The sequence below is a fragment of the Wyeomyia smithii genome, chromosome 3 (genome assembly GCF_029784165.1).
Source record: "Wyeomyia smithii strain HCP4-BCI-WySm-NY-G18 chromosome 3, ASM2978416v1, whole genome shotgun sequence".
Lineage (NCBI taxonomy): Eukaryota > Metazoa > Arthropoda > Insecta > Diptera > Culicidae > Wyeomyia > Wyeomyia smithii.
Window position 1 is genome coordinate 82,183,102 of NC_073696.1, and position 20,902 is coordinate 82,204,003.

A 20,902-nucleotide genomic window follows, 5' to 3' on the forward strand; every position below is an offset into this window, starting at 1 on the left:
ATGTCCAAAAAGTCAATGTGCTCAGCCCTAAATTGAAAGATAATGTTATTTATAGCATTTTTGTAGAACATTTCGACTTTCTAAAAAATCGTTTTCAGGTTGCCCCAACGTGATTTATGAAAAAAATGACTTTTTCAAGCTACAAAACCACTCTTCTGCACTTTTTTCAAACCTGTTCGATCCCTAAATTTTTCCATATATTTTTTTATTTTTGTGGGGTTGTTTTTGAATATTTTGCATGGTTTGGTTCAGCATCGCATTCAGTTATTTGACTCACAGAGCCCATTGAATATCACAAAAAAGTGAATTTTCCTCATAATTTGCAGATAAAACCTTCCAAAACACATATAAAACATTTTTTGATCAAGAACCGAAATTTTTACTGCAAAGCAGGATTCAAGACGAAAACTTACATGAAAAACGATCCTTGATATCTTATCGGGGGGCTGAGATATTAGCGTTTATACATGTGATGGAAAACTATGCATTTTGTCAAAAATGCCACTAAAGCTCAATTTCTCCATGTTTGTGCGTATAATTTCCTAAACAGTGATTCAAATATTGATTATAGCCATAAGATATGTTTGGAGGAGTTTCAGGATATTCAAAAATGCATCTTTTAATGTAGAAAGATAGGTGATCAATCCACCTATGAGTGAGATAAAAAATTTACTTTTTAATCATAATAACATAGACGCAAGGTGTCTTCGACAAAGTTTTAGGTTATATTAAAACAAAAAACTCTACCGAAGACATCATGTTTCTATCTCTTATATATTACGAGCAACATTGAGTTTTCTAATAGAATGCACTAAAAATCACAATTTCCGTTCTAACTTTTTTCGCAAATTTTTGCGAATTTTTAAACCTTCTACTAAGTTATCAGCCATTCAAAAATGCATTTGTTTTCTGAGCATTGTTATTTTTTATTTCCCAAAATAAAACAGTTATTCACCATATTTGTTCAAATGCATAGTTTTCCATCACATAGAAAAATGCCATATCTCATCTCCCCGTTAAGATATCAAGTATCTTTTTGCATGTAAACTTTCGTTGTAAATCCCGCTTTGCAATGAAAATTTCATTTCTTGATCAAACATTTTTTTATTTGTGTTTTGTAAGGTTTTATCTAAAAATTATTAGAAAAAATATTTTTTTTGTGATGTTTAATGGGCTCTGGGAGTCAAAAATCAGAATGCAATGCTGAGCTGAACCATGCAAAATATTCAAAAACAACCCCAAAAAAATAACAAAATATATGGAAAAATTTAGGAATCGAACAGAATTGAAAAATGTGCAAAAGAGTGGGTTTGTAGCTTGAAAAAGTCATTTTCTCATAAATCACGTTTGGGCAACCTGAAAACAATTTTTTAGAAAGTCGAAATGTTCTACAAAAATGCTATAAATAACATTATCATGCAATTTAAGGCTGAGCACCTTGACTTTTTCAACATCGATTTTTTCGAGGGACACCCTAACACACACACATACGAACATACATGCTTTCACGCAAAGGAGCACACACATACCAACACACATAATCTCACATACGAGCATACATTCACAGATGCAAATATGCGGTCTACACGCACTCTCGTGTAAGAAGTATATTCATACTAACACATAATAAAATTTACCGGAGATTAGGGTTGTGGGTTCGAGTCCCACCTTCTGTACTATATTTTTGAAGTTCCAACCTATTTTCAGCTAATTCCATTAGCATACCTAAATTTACTGCCTTAATAAAAAAAAAAATGGCATGACTTGTCTGTCTGAATGTCAATAAAAATAATAAAATAAAATTTGATATAGGGGTTCCTTGGGTAGAACGCACCGTTTATTCTTGTTAAAGCTGAGAGATAAAACCAATGTTATACACACTAAAAATTGACTGCCGAGTCCCGGTGATTTATTGCCAACAACGGCACTACCGAATGCTGGGTTTGATAAAATTTTGACAGCTGTCATATTACTTCGTAAATCTCGGTTCAACCTTACTAAAATTTAGGCACAAAATATCACGTAGCTATCATTACCGTGAATCCAGATATTTTGAGACGAAATCTCAGTTAGATGAACCGAGACTAACGAAAAAATGTGACAACTGTCATATTTTTTAACATTTTCTGACGTAGATTCTGACGAATTGGAAATTTGTTATCAAAATGTTTTTGCATTGTAAATCCGAAAAGGTGAATCTTCCCTTAACGGTGCTTTTTACCCCAGGTACTCGTACTTTTTCGTTTCTCGACGATTTAAGATTTATTTCCATTTATTTAAGCTTAAATTGTTTTCGACATAAACGTCCAATTTTGATCAATTGTATGTAATGAATTGTAGTAGTGTACTGTCACTTCTCAAATAATTTAAATAGGTCTTGAAAAATTTGATTTTTAACTGGTTTTTAAAACGTTTTTCTCCGTAACTTTCAAACTACAAGTCTAATCGTTATGTACTCTATTAGTCAATGGTTTGAGAGATAGCCTGTTATTTCGGCATTAATTTTTTTCAAGTTGGTTTCGTTCGGTTTCTGAGATAATAGAGTTTCATGATTTTCACATTTTGATACATGACGGATAAAGTATCTCATACACACATACATACAATAATATATATCTGTATGGACTCATCACTGCGACCAGAAATATTGATCTTTTGTGATATGGTCCGAACGTTTGCTGTATTCCGCATTCTTATTATAAGCTTAGTACTATCACTATAGAGAGAAAGTGACAGGGCCCTACAGGAAAAAGGTGACATTATTATTATAATTCGTACTTATGTACCGAAAACCGGGGTGACTTTGATCAGCGGGGTGACTTTGATCACTCTACCCCTTTTTTTGAATTTGTGATAAAAAACTCTCGTAGAGCTTGAGATTTGTCGTTATCTTCACTGATGGTATTTGGATATATTCAAATAAGAGATCAATGTCACCCCAGTTTACGGTATATGATTGTTCACCCTCTCTTCTAACGCTTGCTACTCCAAGCCACGCGGCCTTAAGCCAATATTATCGTCAAATACAATTCCCTGGAGAGGTATCCACTGTCCTTCTGGCCAGTTTTATTGTAAGAGCGTCCTATTTTTGTCGAGGGAATATATTGTGTATTATTAACGACTGGTATTAGTTATATGGATGGTAATGACTTTTGCATGACATTGTATTGTACTACGTCCCTAAGCATGTTTACTATAAAATACAGCTTCCCCTGGAAAAACCCACCAAAAACGGACGAAACGTTAGACAATTTACACAGATTGTCATACAATATCTTCAAAAAAGTCTGAGAAAGCCAGATTAATCCCAGCCGTATTTGTCGAGGTTTTGTAGAACTCAATGTAAAGGAAGAGTTATTGGGGAGCCCGAAAATTTAATTGTCATTATTTTAACTTCGGCCTAGTAACCGAAAGATTACAGAGTCCGCTCAGTAATCTCAGTAGAGCCCAAGCCATTCGATGTCAACGGACTTAATTATCGGCCTTTTAGCATGGGGCGTTGATTTTCACGTTTTCCTCGATGAATACTAGTGGGAGCTTCCCACGCCTGGATACGGACTACGACGACGTCGTGGTACTCTTTCATTGTGCACGGTGAACAAACAACAAATGTCAGCAAGTCGACACCATAAGCATCGGTATGAGGCTAAAGCTGACACCGATGCCAATACACAGAATGCACATGGTGCGCACCTACACAAGGATGAAAGATTGCATTCAAACTTATTGAACACCCTGTATGTGACAAAAGGCTACACACCTCAAAAAAAGTATATACACCTAAATCTATCTATTTAAAAGACAAGTTCTATTGTTGCATGTTCCAGCATAACTCTTGAATGCCTGAACCGATTTTCACTAGATATGGCGTATGAGTTCCTTTTACAAAGGAGGTGGTCATAGACGTATTAGAAAGGGTGAGGGGTAAAACATTAAAATACTAAACGAATTAGATGCATTAAGTCAAGTCTAAACCGTTGTGCAGTGTTTGTTTCGTTAGGTTTGAATAGCTTATAATAAATAACAGCGATCTGCTCTCACCAAATAGCCAGCGTATCAACCTTCGCAGCGTGTATAATCGGCTGAGCCGACGACGTAGAAGAATGACCGGGCAGTCCCCACGACTTTCTTTTTTTTAGGTTGCCGTAATGAGTCCATTTTTTATCACCCGTCACGATGCGACGTAGACAAAGTTCCCTTTTTTCGCTGCTGGAACAGTTGTTCACACGCGAAAAAACGACGCTCAATGTTCCTCAACTTCAAATCATAAGGAACTCGAGTTCCTTGATTTTGAATCATTCCCAAAGCATGCAATCGCTTGAAAATGGCTTGACGGATAACTCTTAATACCGAAGCAAGCTGTTCCTGCATTTGGCATGGATCCTCATCGGGCGATTCCTCCAATTCAGCGTCTTCGAACTTTTGGCCTTCATCCACGCGGACAGTCGTCATCATCGAAATTATCATCTTTAAAGCGTAAGAACCACATTGTGTCATTTGAAGCAGTGTTTCCGTAAACTTTTGACGTAGGACTACGTCCTTCCGTAAGGATCCATTTTAAGATTTCTTTCGCATTTCGGGAAACGTTTTAGATGTAACATTTCAATCATGTATGTCGATGTATAAATCGACACATATGTTTATGGTTTATGTATCATCCGATATCTGTATTTTATAAGATTTGTTGTTATCATCAAAAGTACGACATAATATGTTATAATAGTTATTATTTCAAAAATAAAAAAAAACAGCAACAAGTCCAAATTTATTTCAAAATCAATGTCTTCCAACAAACCACGAGCACGCTTTCCATACACAGATATCGCAAAAATGTACCAATATGCCTTTACACTTCGCCTCTTCATCGCTACCAGGTGATTGGTTTCCGTGGAAGAGATAGTCTCATTTTCATGCATAGAAGCAGAAACATCACAGACATGCGGCTTACGTTCATTTCCAATCTGGCTTCTGAACAGGCCCGGATTTAGGGGGCAAAGGGGGTAAATGTCCAGGGCCTTCCGACATAGGGGGCCCCCTAGTCCTGGGCCGGCATCAACAGCATTTCCTAAATATCTTTTGAACCATATAACTTTTGCAAGTTCCGTCATTTTCGCTTCTACGTTCACGAAACTGGTCGTTTTTTTTCTAAGGCAATGAAAACGACTAGCTTCGTAAACGTAGAAGCGAGAATGACGGAGCTTGAGAATGCTGTATAGTTGTATGCGCTTCATATGCATCATCTCTCGGAAGGTATTCAAGAGCTGCTACTGGTGAGAGAAGAAAATAAGTGAGCGTTTATTTCAATTGCAATGTTGGTGGAGGAACATAGTCTGAAGATTCTTTCCATACATAAAGGTGGTACAGATATGCGGCGTGCGTTTATTTTCAATCTGACTTCTGAAGCAGAAGCAGCAGCAGCAGAGAATGGAAAGGAGCAAAAAGTAGCAGCAGATGTGAACGTTGGAAGCAGGCGGCAAGGGAAGCGGGCGGTGCAAAACAGCTCGCACTCGAACCAAGGAGCAGATAGTGGAAGCAAATGGCGGGAGAAGTGAATGGGATCGGATTGTGCCTTATTTGTTTTTCGGTTCATTTCTTGTGCAGCAGAATATAGTTCCCGACTGCAGAAAAGACAAAGTTTCAAAAGGGCTTATCCAAAAATGTAACTGATGAATGAAATATTTTGTAACAGAAAAACGACTTGTTTGATTGAAATGGTGTCTTCAGCAAAGTTAAAGGTAATAAAATTGCGATTGCGAAATAGCAAAATTGTTATTGTTATAAATTATCGCTAAGTGCATGATACAAATCCAACGCGCTGTTTTTGTAACATAATCAATCATTTGATAAATGCGTAACTCATCGACGACTCCCGCTATCAGACGGTTTTAAAAATAAGACGCGTAGAGAGAGCTAGTTTCTCTACATGCAGACGACATGACGTATAAATACGAAACTCGTTAGTTCAATTTTTGGATATTATTATCCGATAGGATTCCATTATCCCCAAGGTATCGACGAGCCCGTGGTTCAATGGGTTGGATGTAGGTCGAGATTTCATTTGCGTGATGTCGCGGCTTATGTCCAATCACTATAGATTTGATACGCATCTCCGTCGTATTGGGCTCGAGGAAAGTGGTATCTGTGCCTGTGGTGAAGGTTATCACGACATAGAGCACGTTGTTTGGTCATGCCCTGTACACCGTGACGCCAGGTCTAAATTAATAACTTCCCTCCGGGCCGAGGGTAGAGGACCAGCTGTTCCTGTTCGTGATGTCTTGGCGAGTCGTGACCTACCCTACATGTCCCTTATATACATTTTCCTGAAATCCATCCACGCCCCAGTCTAGTCCCATTCCTTTCCATCCACATTCAACAAAACGGCAAGAGCACGTCATAGACCTCGATTTTGGAATCAGCAACTGAACCCCACACGAATCCGCTAGGACCTGAGAACCCGAGGCCTTTCGCGATATCTTGGCTTGAACAACAGCGAACAACAACAACGAACCATAACCAGCAACTGAACCCCGCACAATACTTCCAGGCCCCGAGGATTACATGCCCCTGTCCCAGTCCATGACATCGTGGCTAAGCAGAACAAATCCATACATGCTGCATATTCATGGCCATTCGACGATCATCAGACGACCATTCAACTACAAAACATTGATTGAAAAATATATGCTAGTTTTAAGATAGACTTAATTTCAGCTCGTAGTCGGCAGCGAGGATAAAAAATTTGCTTAAAGAATTTAGGTCATCAGATATAATTGGCGCCGTTAAACATTAAATTGTATTTGTGCCGTGTCAAATAAACGATAGGTGAAGAAAAAAAAATTATCCGATAGTTTCCGCAGCTGCTTCGAACACCTTTTACTATCGAAAGGTCGCATACATTTAATTTTGTACGTAGTGTTATTCATATTGTTTGCTGAACCTTAACACCAACAGTTATTTCACTCAACCACTTATTTATTCACTTCAGAATTAGTTTATGTATAGTTGTTGCTACTGCTAAGATGCCAATAACCAAAAAGTAATAAAGTTACACGCTTGTTACATTTTTGCAGGGGAACATACAAGCAAGAGCCACGTTGCATGTGTAAGCGAGACATCATTTGCTGTGCTAATTCATTTAAGTTACTACAGTGTGTGTTGTAAATCGACTGAAGGTGAGAAAAGTAGTAAGTAAGAGTTTTGCAAGTAGTTGTAACGATTATTATTAGATACTCGTGATCTTGCAACATGTGCAAATTATATGACAGTAAGGTAACAAGGTAAGTAACAAACTCAACAGGAGAAGTATTTTATTACTTGTAAAGTAATAAATTTTTTACACGAAGGAAAATATTTTTAATTACTCTCCAAATAGTAAGTTAAAGTTCATAAAGCAGTCAATGTGTGCAGTAGGGAAAGCGAAAAATGAGCGAACTGGAAATATGATACAGATTTGGAAAAATATACCGCATCCCGACGGGACATGAACCCGCAATCTCCGGGATTGCGGTTTTACGGGTTCAAGTTGGGAGATTGCGGATTCAAGTATCATATTTCCCGTTCGCTTGTTTTTCGCTTTCCCTACTGCACGCATTGTCTGCTTAATGAACTTGAATGTTAACGAGTAAAAGCCGTTGTTAAAAATAGAAGTTTAGTCCGAATAATAAGTTAAACTTTTGCGTGTAGTTATAGCAGCTATTTGGCTGGGAAATAATGCAAGTAGGTATGACAGCATGGCAGGTATAATCGATTAAATAGGTAATTTTACCACAAAAATATTTGTATCATGCTCTTAGCGTTAATTTATAACAACATCAGAAGAAAATCCTCAAAAATAAGTTCTGAGTGAAAATGATAAAATATTCAAACGTTCATAGCTTTTTTGTTTTTCATTTCACCATCACCAAATTTTGACAGATAGTAGTACATATCTTCGTCTTCAATGCGTAAAATATTTTTGATTTTTAAAAAAAGTACTTTTTAGGATATTATAGATTTTGTGACAATTTGGAATGTTTGGCCCAAAAAAAAATTTTTTTACGGCAGTCGTGACATGAAGAACTGAAAGTGTAGAATGACCTCTTTATCAACTGGGAATAACTGTGCAAAGTTTCAGCGAAATCGGCAGGGACATCCTGAAAAAATATTAATTTTTATATTTTTTTCATGGAATGCCTCAGCAGGAAAAGTGCTCATTAAGTTTTTGTTTAATGATTGGGGTAATTGCTCCAATGCAAACACTGTTTCTATCAAAACAAACGAATCTACAGTTTAATAGTCAAAGATTTTCCACTTTATAAATACATATAAAAGTGGAAAAAGTGTTGGAACATTAGCGTTGCAATTTTTTTTTTTACATTTTCATTTCTATGAAACGTTTGAAATTTCTCAAACCTTTATTTTCAAATCGGATATTGTTTCTTGGTATAAAAAGTGAGCACGCAGCGGTTTTGCAGCTCATTCATTAAGTTTGAAGCGAATTAACCGGATGGTTTCTTTTCATTTCGAAGACTGGTGAATATAAAATTTTATTTTTCAAATATCGAAGTACCTGTTGAAAAGACACTAGCGCTAACTATTAAAGTGGCGCGGAAACAACCCAGATTATATCCAGAAACGGAAAACCGGTGTCCGGCACCATTTTGGAATTCATGGTCACGACTTTTGGTTTCTAAATAGCGGTTTAAAGCGGAATAAAATATTGAATATTAGTTTGATATTAGTTTTCTTTTAGAACCGACAATCCAAAATTGGAAACTGGTGTCCAGAGGTTTAGCCAGGTTAGGGTTGTTTTCCGCGACAGTCTCCTCAATTTCCGAATTGTAGTATTCCTAATTCATGTCAATTTCCTGTCTGGAATAAATCTATTTATATAAAGTCAAGGTTTGTATGCATGTATTTGCCAACATTACATTCTGTTCAAAACCTTACAATATGGGTACTTCTCGATCCATCGTGAATACTTCCGGTTTCATGAAATTCCTGAAAATGTGGTTATTATTGCCCACAATATTGACACCGATATGTGACACCATTTTTGAATCTAAGATGGAGAATTTCGAAAAAGCTGGGTAAAGTTGAAGAAAATTCTCATATACTCCCGAATATTAGAACTTTCGTAACTGATATGACGCCAAGAAACAGCAAATTGATGTCCAACGCCATAAAGAAATCCAATTCGCGACTGCTCGTTACTACAAAGCTGTGTAAAACTAAAAATGTTCCCCATTCGCACAGATTACTATCGACTAAGTTTATTCGATGAAGTAAGCTGTCATATTTGTTATACTTTTTATCCCTGGTGACATCAGAAGAATTTAACTTCTATGAAATGAAAAATGATGACCTATCAACACTAGTTCAAGTGTTTTTTTACTTATGTCTATCGTCGCTAGGAAAATCAAACGAATAACCAAAAAAAGCAAAACAGTTGCACCAAAACAGACGGATCGAACAAACACACAAACGAGTATCAAATTCAAGCATGACAATCGTCAAAATCGGCCTCCAAAGCGAACAAAACGAGTTTAATCTTCTCCTGTCTGTAATTGCCTCCCCATGGTGCTTGCCTACTACCGGTCTACTACGGTAGACAGATTGGATGTAGGTACGTACAGCGGGACGGCGGCACAGCCACCGAGAAGCTGCATGGATAGGACAGAGAAGACACGACCGGGTGATGCGGTTTTCACAAGAAGCTACAAATCTGTGTGAAGAGGTGTGCGAGAGCGAACAACAAAAGGGAACACAATGCAAAAGTCAACGAGCAGAAGCAAACATCGCTGCAAACGTGTGGAGTTGGTATGTGTGAGGAAGAAGGGGGAGGAGAGTGGAAAAAGTATGCGCGATAAATAAAAAAATATCTTCCTTGGCAAAGCAAACAGGCGAACAGAAGGATGATGACAGAAACGTAAAATTCATTCATATTGTTGTGGTTATGTTTGGGTGCTCATAAATTCTAGTTTTTTTTTATGCAAAGATGAGTCGCGAGAGGCAGGGTGAAAACTGGTTTTGAACCAGAGGTTTTGCAGGAGAGTACGAAAGGTATACCGTGAGTATATTGGTGCAGTTTGATGAGCAAACTCAAAACTCCCGTGAGAATGTGGAAGTGCAAAAAGAGAAGCCGCTCGGAGCGTAGGGAATTAGAGAATAAGTTATTGTAGATTTGGGTGACGCCCCTGTTGCATGCTCCGCCCAGCTGCCGATGGCTCGTGATTGGGGAAGGCTCTCTCTTGCTCACGTAGAAATACGAGCACAGACAAAGTGGCGTGTGCGTGTGTAGGTGAACGCGCGTTATCACAGTGCCGGCGTTAAACTCGCTCTTAACCGCTTCCGAACCGTTCCGGCGCACAATTTTCCGCAGTTGTACCGCGCTCTTCAAACAGTCGAAAGCGTTGAACGCATGCGTGTAGAATTTCGTATCGTTGTGCGCTCTCTCATTCGTTTCGTGCGTATGTTTGTTCTAGGCGATCTGTGTGCGTACGGATTTCTGCATGGGATGCTGCTATTCGTGAGGTGCATCCAAGGATTTTTGTAAGGATACTCGGACAACCTTAGGCAGCGGTGTCTAAGCATTGTGATTTATATTTGTGTTCGTGCGGAAGTGCGTAACGTGTTCGATCGAGAATCGGTTATTGTGCCAAAATCGATAATATTCGTAGATTCTATAGTTTCGAGTGGAGCTTGTTTTCATAAAATTCAACGCCGATTTACTTCAGTGGTGTTAAAGAGTGAAAGTGCAAACTGCCTTTTAAGTTAATGAAAAAACATCACGAGTGAGGCAAAGAAATCGATTGCTGACCGGTTTTGGAATCGAGCACGACTAAGGAGACAAATGTCAGGCCGAGAAAGCCATTCTTGAAAATTGCTTCTTATCTCGGATCGGTCCCCAGCTTTACCGGGATAAATCGATCACCGCGGGAACGCATGAAACTTGCCGTGGACTAGGCAGCAGTGAAATTCACTTCTTTTCGGTGTTGTTTAATTTCTTTTCTTGAAACAATCGAGATAAGATCGATCGTCCACCGTCGACTCGACGCCCGTGTGCCTTCCGTTAACGACTTGGGACACAAACGATTCGACACGGTGGGAGTGAAAAGCGATACCCCGTGCATGGCCGGGTGCGATCTGCAGCAGAGCTATCAATACAACTTCATCTAGCTTTAGATCCATCCATCGCCTGAATACGGCCGAAGATTCGACAGGTATAGACTAGGCCGGATTGTATTGACAGTTTGGAGTGCATTAGTTGCTATGCCCAAATCTTGCAACTCTGTAGCGAAGCGAAGAGTTCGTTTGTGAAGAGGCACTAGACCGCTCTAGCTGTGATGTTATCGGTTTTGGGACAGTGAAGTTCATTCATAGAAATACTTGTACAAGTTAGTCAATGATTTGTGGATGTCGGAAAGCCAAGTACCGTTCCAGTAGCCGCGTTAAGTTGCAATCGGGGTGCCTTTAGTGCAGTAAAAAAAAGTGCAGTTTGCTTTAATTTAATTTTTTTGTGACTGCCGTTCAGTGCTACAACGGTGACGTTGCATTCAACGGAACACGGGGTACCCGGTGCGCGGACCCCGCTGGGAGTAGTACCGGTGAACATCAACCAGCCGCCGCTTCACATGGGAGTTTGCACGGAGGAGCGCCCTGTAATGCATTGGGTGAGTTTTTGGTCTATCTTGAACTGCCACACATTGTGTGCCAATTGTTTCTTATCTGATATGCCCTGCTGCGAAGTGAAGGGAGCAAATGGATAGGGAGTGAATAGATTAGCGGAACAGTGTTAGTTGGTCGGCTTTTTGTATGCTTGTCATCTTAGTATTTTATTGGGCTAAGTTAAAAGTATTGTTTGTTATGATGAGTAAAATGAGATATGACCGATCATAATCTTTATAAAAGCTAAAGAAACATGAATATTTTAAAAATGCTGGCGCACACATTATGTAAATATTCTCAGGCTCGATAAATATTGTATATTTTTAGTGAACGATACCTAAAATAATACCAATAAAGACATTCCATTAGCAATCGAAAGGAATAAATTCGTGTAATTTTACGCAATCATGTAATTTTAAGCAAAGTGACGCTTCAAAGTGTTGAAAAAATATAAATGTTTTTAAGATGCATACAAACATCATTCTAACAGACAGTATTTTACATATAAGCAATAGAATACGAAACCATATTGATCAAAATATTAACAACGATAATCAAAAACAATTGGTTACTATTCAGTACAGATTTTTTTTAAAATAATCCGACAAACATTTGTTAAATTATTATTTAGTTTATTACTTTGTAGCTGTAGCTTAGTGATGGACGTCGTAACCAAAAGTTGTGCTCGGGTCCAAATCGTAATGAACTCTAAATTCCGTTTTAGTTCCGGTCTGTTTCAAAGTTTGAGAATGAAAACTGCTTCGAAAATGGCGGAATATATCAGAGCAATGTTAAACTAATTTTGCAGTCAAAATTCACTAATTCACTTTTGCATATCAAATTTACAGCAAAGTATCTTCAGCAATTCTGGGCCACTAAAATTAATAAAGGCTTCACAAAAATTACAGGATGATTCAATTTTTGTTCTTGATTCAACTATACTATACTAATACTAACCGCATGTCGTGCATCTTTGCTTGAAAACTACCAAAATTGTTGTTTTTTTGCTCGTTTTGGTACTAAAATTCAATAGAAAACAAGTAAATTTCGCTTTGCGGACTCTTAATTCAGATGGACTAAAATTGTATAATTTAAACGCAAATCGTTTTTTCGATGTTTTTCACCATCTTCAGCATAGTTTTCCCGAATTGTATTTTAAATTTTCTTTCCTTGCGATTTCTTTTATGTATTGTTTTGGAATGTATTAAGCTTTCAAGTTAGGTTTTAAAATAAAATTCTCTGATTTCTCTAGAAGGTAAAAATTTTACTAATACTTATTCAAAAAACTATTCTCACAGATATAGAAATGCATTGAATTTATTTTTGAAATTATTCAAAATTTTAGATATATCAGGAGAAATCCGAGTGACAAAAATAATGCATTAGTGTAAATTGGCAATCTAACTGAAATAAATTAGAAAGTGTCTCATATTTCCATCGAAAATTTATCCGCAAGCTTTTTCTCCAAAAAACTAAATTTTCGAGGCCTGCTAAAAGTTATTGAATTAAAAATAACTGGTCAAAAATCGATTTATTCGAGTTTGCTGTAATTTTCAAATGCTCATCACAAAATCTGCCTCTAAAACCGAAATTTGAAATAATTTCAAAATCAAAATTAGTAATTGATTTCAATCGTATGATTCAATCTTAACTGAAAGAGTAATTGGGACCCGAATCACAATCTGATGGCTTTTTTAGCAACAAAAACTGCTTTTCGAATTTACACCATTTTGTAACACCTTCTGATTTGGTAAAAATATCGAATAAAAAGTGATACGATTTCTCATGCATAGAGTTTTTATACTTCTATTTCAACTTTGTTTCAAATCTCCACGAAGGTAAGATTAGATATATTTCAGACTTGATATGTTGTTGTATGCTCAGGTTTTTTATATTTGTCACTTTATTTCCAGTTTTTAAATTTGGAGTAAGTTTTCCTTCTGAAAAATGTCTTGTGTTTCGATTCAATTTGTTTTTTTGCACCAGGTATGTAGTTTGGAATAAACTGCCATAAAATTGGCTTACTAGCATTGGAATAAAAGGGAGACAAAAAGTTGTAATTAAAGAATTGAAAAAGAGATGATTATTCGAATCTGAACAAAATTAGACCCCAGGGCAAATTTTGGAATTCACTGATTGTTTTAAGAAAACCCTGACTTTTATAGGTTTTCCCTGAAAAAATCAAATTCTCTGATAATTATCCTTGAGTATATTTTTATCGAATTGTTTATTACTTTGGCGCTATAACAATAACAAAATATGAGTCAAAGGTCAAGCTCAAGCTAAATAACACATAAATAACTTTTTACCAGTTGTACCTGCAATGACCTTGAGATTATTATTATTTTTATTACTATTTATTTCAAGGACCTTTCAACTAACCGTCATTCGGGTCCGTAACTTTAAGTTTTAAAAATAGATTAGAGCGGTCACAAATCATTTTTTTTGTGTTTTAATATTGTTTACAGTTCCAATTTCACTAATTTACCAGGATATTGTGGTTTTTAAATTTGAATAAATTTGTGATTTTCATCAAAATCGATATTTTAGTATAAACTGAAACAACTTATCTGGATCCCGAAAGCGTTCGTACGTTTCGTAACCAGCCACTGCGGGACGCTCTGAAATGAAATCGAATAATTCTTTCTGAAATTATTTTCTATTTTTTTATTTATTAATTTAATTCGTCAAGTAAATGATTACAAACAGTATTTCATTACAGTTGTTATTTATAACGTTCACAATTTTTTTCTTACTTGCTAAGCATTATATCTTTAGTATTTTAGACAGCTTTCGATTTGTTCTTTCGACATTATTATGTTAATGGGTGACTCATCAACCAATTACTGATTAATGTTTGCATAGTTTGTTCTGCACTGTTTTTCGGGAAAAAAGTTTTCTTGATCTAAAATGTCATTTTTGTACAGTCTGATTTCTGAGAGATATTACAATATGTGGTGTCTCAATTTTTTGAGTAAATGTTATTTTTTGTCATTACGTTGGAGTAGGTTTTTATTGCACCAAGTGCAGAATACAGGGTGAGGAATAATTATCCATGTTTTTTGTTTCAGTGTATAACTAAGATTTGACAGATGTTGAAATGAGCTTACCTATGCAATTTTTAACCTTGGCTATGTGTAAATCAAACCATGAAATCTCCTTTGAAACAGTGTGCATTAAGTGTCATAAAGAAGTCTAGTCCATTACGCATATTCTGTTGAAAGAATTTATCGATGGACACCATCGCACAATTTTATTCACCGATGCGAAAATTTTCACTGTGGAGCAATTTCATAACCACCAAAATGACCGTCAGCTTTTGCCTAAAGGCTCTTCTAAGCGTAGGAACGCAGCTCGATCACATCATCCAGTTTCGGTGATGGTTTGGGCGGGAATTACGGCTACCGATGAAACCCCCTTAATAATCATTGAAAAGAGTGTAAAAATCAATCAATTTGTTCACCAACTGCTTTTAACCGAAACTAAATGGACATTACAACAAGATTGGGGTCCATCGCATGGAGCGAAAAAACACTGGAACTCTGTAGCAGACTTTTTCCGAGATATTTAACTAAAGATGAATGGCCTTCAAACTCTCTTGATTCAAATCCAATGGACTATTCCGTTTGGTCTATTCTTGAATCCAGAGCCTGTACTAAACCACACAAACCATTGGATCATTTGAAAGCTAGTCTAAACAAAGCCTGGGATGCCATATCTGTGGAAGAACTATCGTCCACCGTCGATTATTTTCATAAACGATTGAAGGCGTGCGTTGAAGCCAAGGGTGGACATTTCGAGTCCGTGATGTAAATATTACAAACCATGCTAATGTATCTACATTTTGTATAAATATGTTGTTGTTTAATATTGAAAGAATGAAGTTATGACTAAACCATTGAACACGGATAATTTTTCCTCACCCTGTAAATTGACCAATTTTCGGTCAAATGATTTACTAAAGTCAGTGTTAAGGGCTTCTACGTGTCTACAATAATCCATTGCGTTGAAAATAAAAGTTACAAATTTCAAAACATTAGAGAATGTTGACCGGCTTTTAAAGAAACCATGCTTTTTATTAGTGATATGGTTGTTTACTTGCTGAAAAATTTTGTCTCTTAAGCAGGTATTAGACGAAGCAAATATTTGTTATTTTTCAATACAGATTTTATTTTGTGTAAATAAAAATCGTACCAAAAACAGTGTTTGGGGATGCGAGAGCTAATGGCAACTCCACGACAATTACGGACGTCAGATTTTACACCTGGTTTAAAAGTAGGCACCAAATAAGAAGATTTCCAGGCTTCAGGAAATATCATATTTTTCAAAGATAAATTGAAAAGACGCTCTAATGGAACTGTAAGTTCTTCAGAAAGATTCTTCAGAAACATGGGAGTAATTCTGTCAGGTCTAGGCCCTCAGTTTTAGAGTGCTTTTGAGATTTCGTGTTGAGAAAGTAGGTTAATATTGTTAGTAATATCGGGGATGAACGCAAAACGCAAACGCAACGCAAATTCTACAATGCAGTAGAATGTAGTAGGGTAATCGCTCCATTATTAATCTCAACAGCAAGCTGCACCTCTATTCAGCTTATTTCTTTCATTTGTCCAATTTACCGTCAAATTTCTACAAATTTTTGAAAGTAAATCTACTTGCTTCTCGTTTTTTGAAGTGGTTGGAAGTTTTACGTTGAAAATATAGTAAAATTCTACGATAAATTGATTAAAAAGGCGATTACCTTATAAGCTTTTTGAAAAAAAAATTACAAAAAGGCTACGAATTTTGGATGAGTTTTTGCATACATTTCCATCAAAATGCGTACATGACGGGAAATTGCTACTTTTTAGATCCATGCTTATAAAATTGAAAAAAAAAAAAAAGATTTTTAAGCATGATTTGACTTCATTTTAGACTTCAAGAATTTATCCGATCCTACTGCGGATTTGATTTTAAACCTGGCTTTTCGGATTCGATCCGTTGATAGATTTGCTTTACAAGATAAGATAGACTTTTAACCCCTAGATTAATGTTAAATTTTCTGGTAAAGCTTTGTATTTCAGTGCCTGTATGGATTATATATTTTAATTAATTTCTAGATTATAAAATCACGATATTCACAGAAATTAATTTGAGGCTTTGTTGTAGAAAAAACGTCACATACATATTATTCAAAACACTGGCCGTTGTTACCTACTACTGCCCATCTAGCTGGCAGTACGTGAATTCCGTGACGGAAAAACAGCTCATTTTTCGAGGTGACACAAGTATCAATCCAAATTTTGACTTCGTCAGCTAGACCGTGTGCCATTGATCGGATCAGGTGGTGGTAAGATGGGGCAACGTCTGGGTGAGGTAACATCTAAGATCACGGGGTCTATTATTGTCTTACTGGAGAATGGCTTTTTTGTGACTTTTCTTGTATTGTGGTCAGTTCAGTAGCAATTCGACATCTTCGAAAACCGTCTCATTTCCACCACTATGCCGGTCTTCGACATCGCAAATCACCATTCTTAAAGCAATGAAAACACTTGCGACACGTTCTTTCACTTAAAGATTCTTCATCGTAAGTATTTGACAGCAATTAAACAACATTTCCCGCAAATTATGATAGTTTATCATATTTAAACAGATGTTTCGATGCGAGAATTTTGACTGTTGTCCACGACTATTGTGTATCGATACGATTCATATCGGTCAGCACTAACCAGTAGAGACATCTACTGGAATGTGGCAAAAGTTGTACACGTTATAGATGTCCGAGCAAAGCTCGATAGCAAATGGCCAAGTTATTTTGATGAATATCATTGATGATATCTATTTGATATTTATATTAAAATAAGCTCTCAATTTACTATATTTCTGTTCTTATACTTTGCTTGAATTTACACTACACAAACCGTCGCGGTTCACATATATTTGGACAAGTTCTTAAGGGGGAACCCTGCTCTGGAAGATTGAAAAATAATCAATTTTCTTGATTTGTTTTTCGGATGTTTATAGTAAGATAAAGTACTCGGGTATTTTGGCTATTGATTAAAGTATATTGAAAGATGTATTTTGCATGTCGTGGCTGCAAATATAATAAGTATTACGCAGTTGGCAATTTTTTTCTCGAAATCATGTTTTTTCAACTGGTGGTAAGTTTTTCTCAGCATCTACTGAACTGATTTGGCTGAAATTTCGTTTGAGCATGTGAAAATGGATTAACTAACTTGTACATAGCCGTTTTCCGATATTTGAATTTTGCAATTTTTTATGGCTTCTTAACCCTCTAGTGCCCAAATTAATTTTTAAACGGACTTCGAAAAATCACTATGGAGCTTTATAAACATTTTTTAAGTTCTTATTGAAGCTTTTTAGAGGTGTAACTGGAGATTGTCTAAAGGCGGCACTGGGCACTAGAGGGTTAAATAGTAGTTTTTCATGAAAAAAGCAAGCTTTACTAAAATGGCCGAAATTTTGGCAATTTTTATAATTTTTAAAAACGGCTATGTAAAAAGTTAGATAGTCCATTTTTACTTGCTCAGACAAAATTTCAGCCGTATCGGTTCAGTCGATGCTGAGAAAAACTTACCACCAGTTAGGTACTAATTTAGAGAAAGCATTCACGTTGCCAGCTGCCAACAGCGTAATATTCAATATATCTGCATCCACGACATGTGACATGCAAAATACATCTTCAAATCTTCAATGAATAGCCAAAGTACCCGAACACTTCACTATACGTTAAACGTTCGAGAAAAAAAATCACGAAAATTCATTATTTTTCGACCTTCCAGAGTAGGGTCCCGCCTTAACCATGACCAAAAAAAAAGGTTCTTAACCGCTTTGTTTCTTTCAAACGTCGTGCCGTTTGAGTTGGATTTAAGAAGCTCGAGCTTACTGTTATTCGACTCGCAAGATTTTATGCGTTTTCACCATGTTTGTGTATGTGGTATTCTATCCAGCAATTCCTTATAATATGATATCACACTGTCAAAGTTGAAAGAATGTTTTGCATAGATTTTAACAGTTGCAGCCTGAAAATCTTGCTCAAAAGTTATGAAAATTTAGCTTTGATTTTATAAAGATAATGTGGTATATAAAGAATGTCTTGATTTGCTGTTTTGGTTCTTACTTGAGGTATAATATTCATCGAATTTATTCAGTAATCAGTTTCTCATTTACTGTCTTTGCTGTTTAGCCACTCACTCATAAAATTTAGAATTTTAACGTTATTGATATTTCTCATACTTGCGACACAGTGAAGTATTTTTATACACGAAAACGCGTTGTTTGGAAAAATAACGTAAAAAACCGCGTTATTTGGAAAAACGTCATAAAAAATCGTGTAAAAAACGTGTAAAAATGTAACTGTTAAAAAAAACACCCTACTATAGTTTGTTACTGTCACTCACTGTAACTTTTTTACGCGAAGACGAAAAATCGTGCCAAAAAGAAATCGCGTCATTCGAAAAAATGAAGTAAAAACGCCGCGTTATTTGGAAAATCGTCGTAAAAAAACCATTTTACAAATGCAACCGGGTAAAAAAGTGTAAAAAAATGGCATATGAAAAAACGTCATGATTGTGCATTCGACTCGATTGTCAAAGTCAACAAAGTTTTTCAGACGACCTTTTTTAAAACTCATTATAAACAGAACTTGTGGGTGGATACTATTTACCAAAAACTGTTCTACTTTATAATACAACTTGTAAAACGTTCCCAACGTTGCTCGGGATCAAAAGTTTCAAAATTGAAAATCATTTCTTATATTTCACTGCCTTGTTAACGTAACTCATTTCAGAAATATCACGTCCGTTCATCAAAATTCTAGGAACGCATAAAGCGGATTGTATTCTGTGATTTTTGGCTGTTTTACAGAAACAGAAAGTCATCATTTCGGATTTCAGAATAACGTCTGGAGATCTACTACTTTCGGAAGTGCTGAGCGGCTTGCGAAGTGAGTGTCCGAATACCACTTTGGGCTTTTTTCTTGATAACGGAAGTCGCCATTACGGAATTAAAGATGGCGGCTGGAGTTGATAGCTAGTTTCTAAAAATCATGCCAATTCCGTATATCACCAAACATAGGGTGGCCATTCAGAGCTGTTTTGCAGAGACCGCATCTTGTGATTCAAGATTGTGTATCCCAGTCCCGATAATACGTATATTGGGTGGTATTCGGGTCATTCTACAGTCGTGTACAGTTAAACCTCTTTACGTCACTTTTGGTACATCCTATACAACGTTTTTACACAAAAAAGTTTGTTGGTGTTCAAGGAACACGTGAAAGGAGAAGTGAAGGTTTGCTGATAACTAAAAATTGTGCTTTAATTCACAAAACGGCATGAGAATTAAAAAATCATAACTTTTGATGCCTAATTCACCTTCTAATCGATATTTGAACCGAAGAAATGTGGGCTTCCTCTAGCCAAAAAATGGCATGCTCAAAAATCTTGAGCGAAAGTAAAAACAAATCTGAATCCTATAAAATGTGATACTATTGACAAAACTACGAAGCCATTCCCTAGTAACAATATTGGTTTTATCAAATTTTTATATCGCTTAATACTGCCAAAACAGCGCTATAAAACTTTGATAAAACCAGTTTTGTTACTTGGGATTACCAAACGTTAAATTGATAAAGTACAAAGAACATATTTAAGTAAAAGTAAAGGTAAGGTTGTACATATCAGAGTTTCAAGGTCAAGGCTCTGTTACAGATGTTCTAGGTTCTCTCAATCGTTCTTGACTTCAGGTCAACTGGGTCAACCACGATACGTACAATATCTTCAGCAACGGCATTTGCACACATAGCCTAGCATCGTATATGGTAGAGATGTATGATGTACAATTATTTACTACGCCAAATATGGATATTTAATCATCACATTACTGCATGAGCACATTTGATTCAAACATTTTGATGTGATTGAAATGTTTATCAATTTGGGGGCCATTTGCGTGTTACACGCAGTTTTACAAATTATATATCTATTTGATAGCTTAATATCAAACACCTATTATTTCTCCTCAGATATATTTCCTGAATATCAACGAACATTCTAATGTAAAAAAACTACATGTCATCGCTTAAGATTTTGATTCAAAGGCAAATTGAGCAATCAAAGTTATTATTATGCTTGTTTCTTTTCTAAACATCAACAAAAATTTAGTGTAAGAAAAAACATGTTTGAGTTAGTGGTGAATTTAAAAATTTAGGATTTTACAATATGACATAAGATCAACTGCATTAGCAGTAAGATCAAGTGCG

General features: G+C 36.2%; 1 protein-coding gene across 2 annotated transcripts in view; it reads left to right on the plus strand.

The window, feature by feature from the left end:
• The first annotated feature begins 10,371 nt into the window (after positions 1 to 10,371).
• LOC129731926 (protein apterous) overlaps positions 10,372 to 20,902 on the plus strand; it is a 179,460-nt gene continuing 168,929 nt past the window's right edge. For both annotated transcript variants that reach the window (XR_008729122.1, XM_055692315.1), the window contains exon 1: positions 10,372 to 11,651. Coding sequence is in view for 1 of the 2 variants with exons in the window: in XM_055692315.1 (XP_055548290.1) it covers positions 11,613 to 11,651 (39 nt within the window). In the remaining variant the exon portion in view is untranslated. The remainder of the gene's footprint in view (positions 11,652 to 20,902) is intronic.